Raw genomic sequence first — 16,434 nt, 5'->3', positions numbered from 1 at the left:
TCAGTTGCTGACGTTTCTCTTCATGGTGTACTGTGGAGCTCACCACTCGCATCTATGGCTCCTGCTGACAACAATCTGGCTACTATCTCCACTACTAACTGGCTTACCATGTCAGTAAGGTGTAGTATGGCATCTGTATCACTACTGGGCATGAACGTGTGTGAACCTCCCCTCAAAAACTGACCCATAAGAGAACAACCTGGGCTGTGACCTTGCCCCGCTCTCCTAACACTCAGCTAATGACTGATGTCCCCACTCCCTGACCACGAAAGCCACTGGAAATCGCATTGCTACCTGTATGCTCACCAAACCAAAACACCCCTCCCCTTAGCAATAGTAGTATAAATCGTTAACTATTTCACTATCAGTTGTAAATGTGAGCCATGACACCACCTTTAGATTAAACAAATGTAGAATTTAAAAAAAGAAATAAACAAAACAAAACTCAACACTGAAATTACAAAAACAGCAGTCCTAAAGGCCCCAAAACCAAAAATCTGACCAGAAGAGCACACTTGATCTTCACTTCCCCCGGTGATCTGCTTCAGGCTGATCTTGAGGATAACGGGTCACGACACCAGTGTAATGGCTCATCGACAAAGGATACAGTGCTGTTCTCTTTCACAGTTTATTCTGTAGACATACACACAACACAATGTGTAAACTTCAGAGAAAATCTGTCATGTAATCCCCAAAGTTTAACAACTATTTTGCTTTATATAATGGTTGTAGATATGCATGTTATGCATCATTACATCTGTAACAACATGACTACAGAGGAGCGCTCAACTTTTAATAATCATCGGATGGCCATAACACAGCAGATGGGCTACACGTGTACAGTAACATTGTTCCATAACAGTTCGGGAGCACATACCTGCAGACCTACACACACAACACAATGTGTAAACTTCAGAGCAACTGCATATGCCTCATGAAATCCAAGTGACATGAAATAAAAATAAATGTACACGTCGAGGGGACACCTCATTAGCAAGGAAAGTACAGGACGGACGCTAGCTAGCCTTTAGCGTACAGCAACGTGCTAACTTTGTAAATGTCCATAAAATTGTAAATACAGGACAACTCTAACACATGCCAACATCGATAGTGATAAAATATAATTTTCAACCTAACATACATATGGAACCTGCGTGATCATGCACATATATGCAGTTGGCGCCACAACTATATACAACCTGTCTGCTTAATTATGACAAAACTCATAACTAAGAAAGTCTATTTCAACCCTGTTACACATGCTCGTCGTCACCAGGATCTTGACCTGACTGGAGCTCGGCGTCGTAACCGACTTCAATGGACAAATGCTCAACGTCGAAGGACACTGGCATACTGGAGAAGTGTGCTCTTCACGGATGAATCCCAGTTTCAACTGTACCTGGCAGACTGCATGTGTCTGGTGTCGTGTGAGCGAGCTCCCCATGGTGGTGGGGTTATGGTATGAGCAGGCATAAGCTACGGACAACAATTGCATTTTATCCTAGGCATTTTTGATGCACAGAGATACTGTGTCGAGATCCTGAGGCCCATTGTAGTGCCATTCATCGGCTGCCATCGCCTCATGTTGTTTCAGCATGATAAATGCACAGTCCCATGTCGCAAGGATCTGTACACAATTCCTGGAAGCTGAAAATGTCCCAGTTCTTCCATGGCATACACACTCACCAGACATGCCACCCATTGTTGCATGTTTGGGATGCTCTGGATCGACGTGTACAGTCGTGGCCAAAAGTTGAGAATGACACAAATATTAATTTTCACAAAGTCTGCTGCCTCAGTTTGTATGATGGCAATTTGCTTATACTCTAGAATGTTATGAAGAGTGATCAGATGAATTGCAATTAATTACAAAGTCCCTCTTTGCCATGCAAATGAACTGAATCCCCTCAAAACATTTTCACTGCATTTCAGCCCTGCCACAAAAGGACCAGCTGACATCATGTCAGTAATTCTCTCATTAACACAGGTGTGAGTGTTGACGAGGACAAGGCTGGAGACCACTGTCATGCTGATTGAGTTCGAATAACAGACTGGAAGCTTCAAAAGGAGGGTGGTGCTTGGAATCATTGTTGTTCCTATGTCAAGCATGGTTACCTGCAAGGAAACATGTGCCGTCATCATTGCTTTGCACAAAAAGGGCTTCACAAGCAAGGATATTGCTGCCAGTAAGATTGCACCTAAATCAACCATTTATCAGATTATCAAGAACTTCAAGGAGAGCAGTTCAATTGTTGTGAAGGCTTCAAGGAGCCCAAGAAAGTCCAGCAAACTCCAGGACCGTCTCCTAAAGTTGATTCAGCTGCGGGATCGTGGCACCACCAGTACAGAGCTTGCTCAGGAATGGCAGCAGGCAGGTGTGAGTGCATCTGCACGCACAGTGAGGCGAGGACTTTTGGAGGATGGCCTGGTGTCAAGAAGGGCAGCAAAGAAGCCACTTCTCTCCAGGAAAATCATCAGGGACAGACTGATATTCTGCAAAAAGTACTGGGATTGGACTGCTGAAGACTAGGGTAAAGTCATGTTCTCTGATGAATCCCCTTTCCGATTGTTTGGGGCATCCGGAAAAAAGCTTGTCCGGAGAAGACAAGGTGAGCGCTAACAGCAGTTCTGTGTCATGCCAACAGTAAAGCATCCTGAGACCATTCATGTGTGGGGTTGCTTCTCAGCCAAGGGAGTGGGCTCACTCATAATTTTGCCTAAGAACACAGCCATGAATAAAGAATGGTACCAACACATGCTCCGAGAGCAACTTCTCCCAACCATCCAGGAACCGGTCGGTGACGAACTATGCCTTTTCCAGCATGATGGAGCACCTTGCCATAAGGTGATAAAAAGTGATAACTAAGTGGCTCGGGGAACAAAACATCGATATTTTGGGTCCATGGCCAGTAAACTCCCCAGACCTTAATCCCATTGAGAACTTGTGGTTCATCCTCAAGAGGCGGGTGGACAAACAAAAACCCACAAATTCTGACAAACTCCAGGCATTGATTATGCAAGAATGGGCTGCCATCAGTCAGGATGTGGCCCAGAAGTTAATTGACAGCATACCAGGCCAGATTGGAGAGATCTTGAAAAATAAAAATACACTGCAAATATTGACTCTGCATCAACTTCATGTAATTGTCAATAAAAGCCTTTGACACTTATGAAATGCTTGTAATTATACTTCAGTATTCCACAGTAACATCTGACAAAAATATCTAAAGACAGTGAAGCAGTAAACTTTGTGTAAATTAATATTTGTGTCATTCTCAACTTTTGGCCACGACTGTACTACAGTGTGTTCCAGTTCCCACCAATATACATACATTTCACACAGCCATTAAAGAATGGGACAACATTACACAAAACAGCCTGATCAACTCTATACCAAGGAGATGTGTCACCCTGCATATGGTGGTCACACTAGATACTGACTTACTTTCTGAAACAACGCCCCTACTTTTTATCTTTTTGAGGCATCTGACAAACAGGCATCTGACATTTGCATTCCCATTCATGTGAAATCCAAAAATTAGGGCCTAAGAATAGATTGCAATTGACTGATGAACTAACTCAGTAAAATATTAGAAATTGTTGCGTTTATAAATATTTTTTCAGTGTATAATCAGGATGTTTGAATAATGAAGAAAAGGAAAGCTGCACACACGGAGCTCAGATGCAATAAATGTATTTCCAATGTTGTTTCAACCAAGTTGTCTTCATCAGGGTAGAATGACAAACACTGCAGGTGTTATAAGGTGCACCTTATATAGGGTTTCAAAGGACACAGGTTTCTGTTATCATGGCCGGCTGTGGCAGGATTTCATTGGTCCGTTTACAAATACCAATAGTACATGTAAAAAAAAAAAAAAAAAACATGAATGGATAACATACAATCATGGATTTAATTAGACTACAAACACAATATTATTTATAATTGATAGCAAAAACACAATAACCCCAGGAATTGTTTCATATCAAAGTTCCGACTGAAGGGAGCGAGGGCCTTTAAATTAAAAGATCCAGGCGGCTTCACCTCTCCTAGGTTGATTGAAGTGTTCGATGCCAATATAGCGAAGGGACAAAATAGGGTAGTTCGCTTCCAAAATGTGGTCAGCGACTGGGTACGTTGAGTTTTTTCACCTAATGGTCCTACGATACTCAGAGCTTCGTACTTTTAGTTTGCGCTTCATTTTGCCCACATTTTTACCAAGGACAAGTTATAAGATAAATAACTGCCTTAGTGGAGGGTGTGATAACACCTTTGAATGGGATCTGTTTCCCCTGTTTGGGGGTGTTTAAAGGATCTACATTTGTAAGTGCCATTGCATTGAACACTTGTAGTTTCCATCCAGTAGAGGGGCAAGGAGAAGTTCTGCAGGGGTATTTTGGGGTGTTAAATCTAAGTTTACCAATTGATCTATGAGATTTCTGCCCTTTCATAGAATTTTCTTTACATCTCAGCCATGTTTCTGCAGCTTTGTGATTGTTTTTTGCAAATTCTTTTGATTCGACAGAATTGGCTGTAGGGCAAACCGTTTGTCAAGGGAAGAGGGTGACAGCTATCAGCCCTCAACAAACTGGATCAGTGGGTTTCTTGTAAAGATCAGTGTATAGAACATTATCCTCACAAATAATCAAAAGATCAAGGTAACTGATTTGACGTGTGTCAGATTGCATAGTGAATCTCAGGAGCTCATAACAAGAGTTAAGAAAAGTATGGAACGCCTAGAGCCGTTCTGCATCCCCCTCCATAGAACAAAAATATCAATGTCCTGTTTCCGAATAATAATGTTGGGCAAACAAAATTAATAAAAATAAAAGAGGATTGACAAGACTGTTTCTTCATGTAACCCACATACAAATGAGCATAGTTAAGAGCCATAGGGGATCCCATAGCAGTACCCTTCATCTGGATAAAGAAATAATTTTGAAACATGAAAGTTGTGAGTACTATTTCAGCCAATGTTATAATGCATGCACTGGAGGGTAGTTCATCTGGGTCACATTGTAAGGCTGCTTTGATGTATAAAACCAGGCTATTTTTGATTTGTGGCAAGAACATTGTGGGTGGCAGTTGAGTGCACCTTTCAGACACAAAAACACTAGCAACCAATCATGTTTGTGACAGAGAAAAACCTGCAATTGGCCATGTCGGAGGCTTTATAAAGCGGTACAAATATTTAGCTAATGCTCATGGCCAGTGGCGATTTAAGAATGTAAATCTTGGTGGGGGAAAAAATATATATAAAAAACAAAACAAAAAAATTGTGGGGGGGGGGGGGGCATGCCAGCCACTACACAACACTAAATAATACATTAATTGCACTATAAAACGGTGACAAACAGTGCCCACAAACTGTTAGGGCCTACATAAAACAGCAGAGTCCCAACATCTTACCACTGCTACACCTGGCTATCAGCGGAGCCTTGTTCGGCAGGAAAAGTTAATTCAGCCTCATTTACTGCCTTTAGAAAAAAAAACATAGCTGATATGGCTGACTTGCTTAAACAAATGTGGTTTATACTGACAATTGAGATGTACAAACTATGGCATAAGAGGACAACAAGCAGATAAGAGACAATCCGTAATTTCGATTAAGACATTAATGAGCGAGCTTGGACAGATGTAGTCAATATAACAATTTGTTCAGCATTTTTTAAATGTACAGCGACAGAATTCAGATCATTGGCCGTTCTTACAGTGTTCTCCCTGTACACCAAGTCAGAACCGTAGGATATATAAAGGGGGCATGAGCAGACAATGAAAGCTCTTACAATATTCAATCATTACATTTCTCTAAAAACAGGTTATAGGCTACATGTGCACCACAAAGTCAGAACAGTAGGCGAAATGAGGGGGAAAATAAACCAAATTATTTTTTTATTTTTTTTATATATTTTTTTAAAATTTTATCCCCTTTTCTCCCCAATTTTCGTGGTATCCAATCGCTAGTAATTACTATCTTGTCTCATCGCTACAACTCCCGTACGGGCTCGGGAGAGACGAAGGTCGAAAGTCATGCGTCCTCCGAAGCACAACCCAACCAAGCCGCACTGCTTCTTAACACAGCGCGCCTCCAACCCGGAAGCCAGCCGCACCAATGTGTCGGAGGAAACACCGTGCACCCGCCCCCCTCAGTTAGCGCGCACTGCGCCCGGCCCGCCACAGGAGTCGCTGGAGCGCGATGAGACAAGGATATCCCTACCGGCCAAACCCTCCCTAACCCGGACGACGCTAAGCCAATTGTGCGTCGCCCCACGGACCTCCCGGTCGCGGCCGGCTGCGACAGAGCCTGGGCGCGAACCCAGACTCTGGTGGCGCAGCATAGCACTGCGATGCAGTGCTCTAGACCACTGCGCCACCCGGGAGGCCCCATAAACCAAATTATTAGGGTGAGGCACATGGGCTACTAACAGCTTACTACACAACATACACTTAGTATTACTTTCTTAGCTACAGTATGCATATCTCCCTGGCATATTACATTACTTATGCAGCAGCATACAAGACATGTTTGGACTTTGTCATCAGTCTGGCATTCTCTGGATTTATGGGGACATCAGTGATCTTCAGGTCATAGTTCTAGAAAAAGAGGCCCGAGTTCCCGATTTACAATTCCGAGTTGGATGAGCTTGGAAAAAGAGACCCTTAAACCCAGAATTGGGACAACACATCTACTCCACTGAATAGCAGGCTAGTGATTGCTTTGCAATGTTTGCAGTTAGCCACTGATTCCTTCCATACCACTCATTGTTGAATTAGTGATTTCCAGCTTGTTGTGTAATGTTTATGTCCAATGGCCGATGAGCACCGATGTCATCTATAATTTCTCTTCATATGACAAGGATTAAAAAGGATTTGCCAGTAGATTGTCGACTTGATTCATGATGACTGCTAGCTAAGATTTTGAAAGTATGTTGACATGATCAGTCCAATCAAAGCTACTGTAGCTATAATGTGATGTCATTTTATCGGTGGCCAATGACCTTGAGCCTTCTTGGATGGACACTTCTAATGTAACTATGGCAGCACAAGGGGTTTGAATTGTTGAGCTCTACCCTTAGATTTGGCGGTGACGTAGTGTCACCATGAGTGACAGAACACTAAGCCAATCAAGGCGCAACTAGAGAACATTACCAATCTCTACACTCCGTATTTTCCGCTGGCTGCACCACCACAGAAAGCATTGAGCTAGGCTGAAACACCTGCATTTTGGAGCTGCCTTACTCCAGAAAGCAACACACACAAAAAAAAAAAAGAGACCATGTTTATATGGGGCTTTATTAACTCAAAGATTTTTTGCAAACTGATATGTGACACGTATTAATGCCAAAATAACATGCAACCAAAACAGTCACCACTGCTCAATTGGCCTGGATAGCGTTCAACCACATGAAATAAATGGCATGTTGGGTCCACAGAGTTCAATGTGCATATGGAATTCTTGAAATGCTTTGGTGTGACTTGATTTGCCCCAAAATATGATTCTAAGTCAATCCTGTTTCCAAATTAACTAACAAAATAATTAAACACACTAAAGGGTGAACAGCTAAGGGAAGGGCATATTTATAAACCCACATAAATGAATAAATTACATAAAACACAGAACAGAGCAAATTCTTCAATCTGTGTTGTCACAAAATGCTCCCATCTGTGTTGATCCAATAAGTGGTTATGTAAGGTTTATGTCATTGTAATATGACACACTGAAGAAATAAATGTAGATACACCCATTTCACAATCAGACTAGTCCTTCACTCCACATAGCACTGAAAGCTTCTTCTATCAGGGGCTATTAGGCTCCAGAGTGGCGCAGCGGTTTAAGGCACTGCATCTCAGTGCTAGAGGCGTCACTACAGACCCTGGTTTGATCCCGGACTGTATCACAACTGGCCGTGACCGGGAGTCCCATAGAGCAGCGCACAATTGGCCCAGCATTGTCCGTGCTAGGGGAGGGTTTGGCCGGGGTAGGCCGTCATTTTAAAATAAGAATTTGTTCTTAACTGACTTCCATAGTTAAATAAAAAAAGCAAAATTCCAAAGCAGGAGCCCAGGTTGTCCATAAGACAATTGTGGGCAACCTTGAAGTGTCTTCCAGAGGGAGGAGCCCATTTAATGAAAGGCTGTTGGCCTCAAACACTCTCTACCAGCCTCTCAAGGATATCTCCACGCTGTAGCGAAGGTTGTGTACAGAGTATCTGTCTGGTGCACTGTATGGCTACTAAAGGTTCCTGTATCTCTGGTAGGAAGGAAGAGAAAATTTAAAGCAAACAGCTAGCTCTTGTTATGGTCATACCTCATTAGATAGATGTTGTGCAGTTTTCCAGAATGAAGCTGACATTCTCTCCTCTTGTTAGGTTAATTAATAAACCACTAACATTTACATCTACTACTCACATACTGTGCAACGGAATCCAGAGAGCTAATCATATTATAGATCATGAGTAACTCATTATGCAAGGATGATGGGTCTAAATAACATCCATAGTCATACACTGTAGATTTACTAAGATATTAAAAGCTATTCATGGAGAACATGAAACATCCACAGGAGAGCAAGCAACATAGCCCTGTCGGAGTGACTGCGAAAGTAGCCAAGCACTCTGATAGCTTGTCTATTGAAGTGGCTCTAATTGCAACTTCAGACACCCACATGTTGGTTCATGGCTTCGCATACATGTCTGCCTTATTAAGACAGCAGAGTTAGCAGGAGAAGAGCTTAGGGAAAGATCAAGCCCCATCTTTACAGCCCTGTTGATCCAGGCTATATTTGGCCTATGGCTGCTAGCTATGACATTACGTAATTGGGTTTCATTAATTAATATTTACAAATATTAAGCACGCGTCAGTCTTTCTTCCCCAAGGGCATAAGTGTACCTCCATCATGCTAATATGGTGTGAAAACAACAAAACCAGAGGGAGAACTACATCCTGCTTCACTTCAAATCCTGTTGTTGTTCAGGGTAAAAGTAACCCTCTAGGTCTGCGCTGGGAACACAACTCTTAAAACAGAGATGCTACACCCCCAATCCTGTTTCCTATCTTTTTCACAGTATACACAAATCAGGGGAGACAGAGTGTACCTGTTGGGTATGGGTAGTAGCACTAAGGAACTACTATAGCTGGCACACAAGGATACATTGGGACACCGTCACACAAATTTGTAGGGGCTGCTTACCTTTGGGGCTGGTTGCTATGCACTGAGATTTATTCATGAAGCTTTCACTTCTTATACCATTTATATAATGGAGTGGATCCAAAAGCCCTTGAGAAGAATTTGAGAGTCATAAGGAGAAAAGTTTGGCTACTCTTGGCATGCTGTCAAATGGTCTTTGGATGACGGACTCATAATAATGCTCTCAGTCCTAAACCTGTAGTCTTCCATTGACTCTTTGTGTGCATGTTATGTGTGCTACCGTCTCATATAATATATCTGAGACAGCGCCTTTGCCTGGCAGCTGCCCTTACAGCCCATGTCTCATCTCAGTGATGGCATCAGCATGTCCCAGAAGCAGGACATTATTCAGTGATATGACTCAAGTCAGGCTGTGTACTGTACAGTAGTAGGCTGTGGGCAGACACTGTTGTTGTGGTTTTATCATCCAGACCAGAGAACATTTTCATTAAGTGCAGCTCTGAGAGGGTTTGGGCGAGCCTGCAGCCATAATGTTTCACTAGCTAAGTAACCAGGGGGAGGAGGAACTGGACACATATCACTGTAACCTATTTCATTAACTGTTGCCTTTAGAGGGGTGTTTAGCATTGGATTAGTAAAACACCAAGCATACCAAGTGCTCTGAATTAATTAAACTTAAATTAATTGAAATAGCAGTGATTTGTCATTACAGAGAGTAAGTGATTTAATTCCAACCTGTATCAGATTGATCAGTCAGTGTGAAACACTCTGGTGAGGCAAGTTAAGTGCGGAGACTGCAACCAATATGTTAAGCAGAGGCAGCTAGCTCTGGCAACTCTGTCTCGCTCAACCCCTGAGGCACACAGTTCTCCCTCTTTCTGCCTTTGATCAAATGCAATTTGTGGAGGATCCCTATTTTTTTACAGACTCAAACAGAGGCCTAGGAGGACACATTCAAACCACTGTCAAGTTCAAAAACAACTTGGGAAAGTATTGGCATTGATAGACTCCAAAGAGAGATTGAGGCCATGCATTAATAGCCTGACTGAAAGTGGAGACCAAAGTCAAATAAGACCCCTGCTGCTAACATGATGATGCAACAATGTCCTCAATGCACCCCTGTAATACACCGGCGTCTATCTATCATGTGTCTATAAAGTATATATCTTTTTTTTAATGATTTTTGTTTAACATGACTGTGGTCTCAATTGTCCCAGAGTAGTTCATGTTTTTGACATCAATCATCCTGTCTCATGGACATTAATTTCAAATATTGTAGTACTTATCCTCTGTAAACATTTCATCATAGGATTGCCAGTCTCTCAAAGGATCATAAGAAATCTTGATGTCCTAAAGTAGCCTATGACGTGGATGCTCACAGTGACTGAGGCAGCTGCATTGATGTTCCATGAGTCTGTTGTCCCTGTCAACAGAACACTTAAGACATCTGGTGGAAACATGCATAATAAAGAAACCTCAGGATATGTGAAGCATATCACTGAATACACTTCACACCATATGGCACCAGTGTGCTCTGACAGAGACTCAAAAAGAGTTTGATGGGAGGGGTGTCTGAGGGATAAAATGTAAATTACACAGGCACGCACAAACACGCACGCCAATGACATTTTTTATTTTTTTTCAAATAATTGTGAGTTATATTTCCATGGGTCATAAAACTTCTGGATTTTTAAACGAAAAAATTGATATAGCGTAACGCAAAAAAAGTGGAAACATATTTTAAGCAAAAAGTTGAATACTTGTATTGCAAGCCAAAACAAACTATATAAATTATTTTTAAAAAGGGAGAGCAATCTGCTCTGCTTTTTTCACTTTTCCTCACCCATGCTTGCATTTCTTAGGTCTTCGCCTTGAATCACATTTCTATGGTTACAATCTTTTTTTCCCTATGCTTTTATTTTTAAACCCTGTTCATGTGTGGGTGGGATTTTGAAGAGACAAACTAAATTGGTTACTGTTGGTCAATACATTTGGAGTGACAGTTCAACAACCACATCCAAGTCCATGAACTCAAAATTCGAACAAACCTACAGTTGTTATTAACAGACTTGCCTAGTTAAATAAAGGTCAAGAACAAATTCATATTTACAATGACAGCCTACAGGGGAACAGTTCAGGGGCAGAACGACAGATTTTTACCTTGTCAGTTAGTACCCACCCATGCTGGCAGCTACAGACTGGCGCTAGTTTCCCCTTTCATCTGTGGCTAAAACTTGTAAAAGAAAGGGATAATTAACGTGTAATATTGGTCACCGTGTATTTCACCGTGACATGCCAATTATTAGCTAACGTTACTGCTCACGGGAAGCACGACAAGCCAGTGTGAATGACCAGTGCACCGGTTTTGTAGAAGTGCCTCCCGATGGTTGTTGCTTCCCACTGGGCAGCTGTATGGTCACATGTCGCCGGCAGTAGCTATGACCAATATGAGTAGGTTGGCAGCATACATGAGAAATAACTTGTAACATTGGTAGTGACCATCGAGGATACAGTATACTGTTCAATGGGGAGAGTAATGGTGCAAATTGGAACAGCAACAAAAAACGAGGACAAATATTGATGTCAGTGATCTTCAGGTCGGAGGTCTAGAAAGTTGCCAGAGTTTCCGATTACTGTTCAAAAATATTTTTCTCAGCCAGAGCTCGTTTTTTCCCCTCCTTCTGAGTTCCCAGTTATTTTGAGTGCGGCATATGCACTGCAAGCCGGCAGTACTGCACCGTGGCACAATGCCATTCGCTAACCGAGCACTACTGTCCCGCAGTACGGCAAGTGATGTAGCTAGGTAGAGGGTGGAAAGCGTTGATGATGCGTTCTGTGGGTGTGGTCGTTGAACTCACTCTAAATGAATTGACCAATAGTAACCAATTTAGTTCTCCTAAACCCCACCCAGATGTAAACATTGGTTCAAAAATGAAAGCGTATGGGACAAAATATTGTGACCGTAGAAATGTGATTGGAAGAGTAGACTTGCAAAATACAAGCATTGGTGTGGAAAGTTTAACAAAGTGGAGCAGATTGGATGGAAATCTGGTTACTTACAAGCAATCTTTTTGTGAGTAAAGTACATATCGGATAAAAAATTATGACAGGTCTGATGCAAATTTTCCAGAGAAGGTGAGCTCTTTGAGTCTGTAAAATGAATAATGGGAGAAATGTCAGTGGAAACGCTTTTATGCAAGTACCGATATAATAACCATCGCATCAAAGTAAACTTGAAGTCACGCTATGACATGTGTGGTACTCCCACTACAGCTTGTCGGGAAAGCATGCAGTTTATTAAACTACAGATTAAATAAAGTTATGAACTTCACAGGGTGGTGTAAATTATGAGCTTGATGCTCCTTTCCAATAAATATCGAGGGTCTTATGATAATTGATGCTTGGCACACAAAACCAACTCATCATGTAGGCCATACAGTGGAGTTGGCTAAAAGGTTCTGCCTGGTCAATCTGAAATCTGCAGTGACTGTACAGCATTTACTGTGATAAAGCCTCCGCAGAAGTCAGATCATTCATACTTATTGCGTTTTGTGGAGCAGAGCTGTTGTCAAGTGTAACTTGACTTATTCCGTCCCTCTCCTCGCCCCTACCTGGGTTCGAACCAGGGGCCCTCTGCACACATCGACAACAGCCACCCTCGAAGCATCGCTCCACAAAAGCCGCTGCCCTTGCAGAGCAAGGGGAACAACTACTTCAAGGTCTCAGAGCGAGTGACGTCACCGATTGAAACACTGTTAGCGCGCACCCCGCTAACTAGCTGGCCATTTCACATCGGTTACACTCACCCCCCTTTTGACGTCCTTTTCCACAGCAACCAGTGATCCAGGTCAACAGCAAAAACAACAATAAAATCCATAATTTGGTGTTATGTTGATGGTGTTAGAAAAGACTGTTTCATGCACCGCTCCAGAATCTTCCATAAGTGTTCAATTGGGTTGAGATCTGGTGACACACACACTTTAAACCCCTATGCCACTTTGAGAACCAAAGTCACAGATCTTTTGTTCTAACCATGGTAGCCAAAATAACGGGAAACTGGTTAATTTTTTATATTTTTAACATAACCCTAAGCATGTTGGGATGTTAGTTGCTTAATTAACTCAGGAACCACACCTGTGTGGAAGCACATACATTGTATCCCTAATTTACTCAGTGTTTCTTTTATTTTGGCAGTTACCTGTACTTGATGCATCGGCTACGCATACAAGTTGAGAAGATGAAGAGTTCATGTTGTGGATTCTCACTTACCTGATGCGGTACAGATGATTGATACCGTCAATAGCAGGACATGGGTGCTATGTTTCTCCATATTCTTGTAGTTTGTCATTTTTGCGTGGTGACAGGTTGGTCTATGGCCAAACTGATTTTCAACCCTCTGTCACATTCAGTATCCAAATGTATCAAAGAGGTAAACAATTAGTGCTTACTACGAGCTGTTGGATTTTTTCAAGCGGTTAAAATCGCCCCGCCGAACTTTGACAACAGCTCTCCAGACCCCATGACAATTTCGCATGAAGAAATATATTGTAACATCACTTCGCCCAACACATGCACGCAAAATCATAATGAAATCATCTTGTAGCGAAACGTCCTCAGCAAGTCATTCTACCATAAACAAGAAATCGATACGTAAATATATTAATCTTCTCTAAAATACAAACAAGACAGCTTCGTCTGAGAAGTTGCTCTCCCGCTCGAATCTCTGTATGTGTGCCCTGTTCCTGGAATAAGAGATTACCAGTTTACTAATGTCAACTGACGCACATGCTGAACTGAGTAAACATATCTCCGCTACGAAACCTTCGCCAATATAAGGAGGTATTCTTAAAGAGACAGGAGCAACATCTGTGCAGGCTCTGATCCGCCTGATCCCCCTTCTGCGCTACGCATGGCTAGATGACAGTGAGATGATTCACAACCTAAAGGTCTGCGTTTCAGCCATGTCAATCTTTACAGTAATTGCAGGTGTCAGTTTCCTTTGACCCCAATTTATATGGTCCTAACATTGTATGGCAAAGCAATTATAGGCAATTCAATAAACATAATCCTAGCCTGTCAATTGGCTAGGATTATGATTAATGTCATGTGTTGCCTTTAAGTAGGCTAAGACAAATGGATGAAAACTACATCGCAGAGGGCACATGTTGTTATTGACCAACAGAACTGTAATCAAGGGGATAATTATGAGGATTGTTATGGTGGTGACTTCAATCATTTATTGATGATCAATAAGTTATTGTTGCTTCTCCTCCTGTTGGAAGAGAATTCTAATCATAATGATGATGATAAAGGATAATGATATTCTGCTGCTGCTACAGTACATGTACCTCTGATGATGATGATGAAGATAGCCTTCCACTGTGATAAACAGTCCAGAACAACTCAGCCCTTTAACACTGCCTGCCACAGAGCTTCCACAGGCCCCAGATTCCATAGTGATTTATTAAACAGGTGCTGGTTCACACCCACTCCTTCCTCTCATTGATCTGCAATCTGCCTCTTGCAGAGCCTCTGATGCCTATACTCTCTGGGGAGGACACACTGCTCCCCAGGGCAGGCTCCATCTCTCTGCCCCCACCCTACTCCACCCCAGCCCGGCCCAGCCTCTGTGTGCCCCTGGCCCCTGACTTCTCAATGCATTGTCTATATGTCTCTTACGGAGAGCCCAACATGATGGAGAGTGCGCATGGAGAACCAGGCGCCTGCTCTCCCTTTGTCCCCCTGAATGGGGCTGGAAATTGGGCTACAGATGAGAAGTCCAGACGCCTGTCCCGGCAAATGACACAAAGAGAGGCCACAACGGCATTAACCCCCAGCTCCAATGGAAGCGTGGACCTTATCAAAGTCTACAAAAGCTAAACAGAGCAAATGGAAACATCTCATTATGAGTCCTAGTGGCGTCAGTCTAGATTTAAACAACAACTGCCACCAGTGGACACTGTCTTCAGGTGGTGGAGGTTCTTTTTTATTTAACCAGGCAAGTCAGTTAAGAACAAATTCTTATTTATAATGACAGCCTACCCCAATTGTGCACCACCCTATGGTACTCCCAATCACAGCCAGATGTGATGCAGCCTGGATTTGAACCAGGAACTGCAGTGATGCCTCTTGCAGTGAGATGCAGTGCCTTAAACAGCTGCGCCACTCGGGAGCCCAATGTTATCAATGCACTCATGTCTAATTCTTATGGATTTCATACATGATGCACTCAAAATAAATACATTACCTTTTGTGCCTTTGAGGTTAATGTATTCTGATTGGAAAAAGCTTATTTTTGCTCATGCATTAAAAAAAAAAATCTCCATTTCCTCAACATTACCTGAGAGCAGTTGTGGTTGTTTATTTAAGATTCAGAAACGTGCATTTTGGTAGACGCCATTTTTATATATTTGGATTCAACTATAAAAGAATAAATGTTGTTAATTGTAATAACCAAGAGTCCCTCAGCATGGGGTAGAGTATGTGGATGGTGGGGAAAGTGTGGCAGGGTACAGATGGTGGGACAGGCTAGTCAGTGTGACTCCGGTAAAGAATGTGAGGTTCAGTTGTCCAACCTCTGCCCAAGTCTTGATCTCATGTCTCTCAGATCCCCGTTTGGCTCCATACCATAACCTGGAGACCCAATCCAGAGACTAGACTACAGACAACTACATTTTCCCTTTTAAACAAACTATATATTCCGACATGAAATGTACAACTCTAATGACAACTTAAACAACTCTCAACCCTGGCACTGAACCCATCACTTACTTACACTCACTAACCTAACGCCTGAAACTAGATCCCCTACATACTGGTCTTAACATGCAGGAAACAAATATTGTGAGGTTCTCTTCTGTACTGTTCAACCAATCCAGTAAAAGTGGAGGAGGAGTTCAGATGGAGTGCCACCTTGTAAACGTCCAAAAGCGGAAGTTGTATCACAGGCTCTTTCAATTTCCCCTGAAAACTGGAACATCCGGTTGTTGGGGACTCGGCAGAGGCTATACACTCACTACAACTGTAAATGTGAGCCTCTGATCATGGTTGGTGGTTCACTGTATAGTGTAGAAAACTCATTCAGGGATCCTAGTTTCTCTCTCCCTGCCTATACTGGGCTCACCTCGTCATGTTTCTCCTCTCCCACAGAGAGAGGGTCCTTAGCTGTCAACCTCTGTGGTAACTGATCAGCCAGTGTCATTAGTCACTGGTCCAGACCCTTTTGTCTTCCCCTCCTTGCCTGCCTGGCTGTGCGAGGGACCTTCAGTCAGCCTGGAGGACTCAGTCT

The 16,434-nt window shown here is 42.5% G+C and overlaps 1 protein-coding gene across 2 annotated transcripts in view; it reads right to left on the bottom strand.

Moving 5' to 3' along the window:
• The window catches only part of LOC139548589 (roundabout homolog 2-like), a 91,484-nt gene extending 77,503 nt beyond the window's left edge, over nt 1–13,981 (bottom strand). Inside the window, exon 1 of one of the 2 annotated variants that reach the window (XM_071358371.1) lies at nt 13,416–13,981. In XM_071358371.1, coding sequence (XP_071214472.1) covers nt 13,416–13,494 — 79 coding nt within the window. In that variant the 5' untranslated portion in view covers nt 13,495–13,981. The remainder of the gene's footprint in view (nt 1–13,415) is intronic. The other variant, XM_071358372.1, reaches the window with a different exon arrangement.
• Between the last annotated feature and the right edge of the window lie 2,453 nt (nt 13,982–16,434).

Source organism: Salvelinus alpinus, chromosome 21, assembly GCF_045679555.1.
Source record: "Salvelinus alpinus chromosome 21, SLU_Salpinus.1, whole genome shotgun sequence".
NCBI classification, from domain to species: Eukaryota; Metazoa; Chordata; class Actinopteri; order Salmoniformes; family Salmonidae; genus Salvelinus; species Salvelinus alpinus.
Note: the sequence above shows the minus strand (reverse complement) of the source record. Positions and strands in the feature narration are given on the sequence as shown.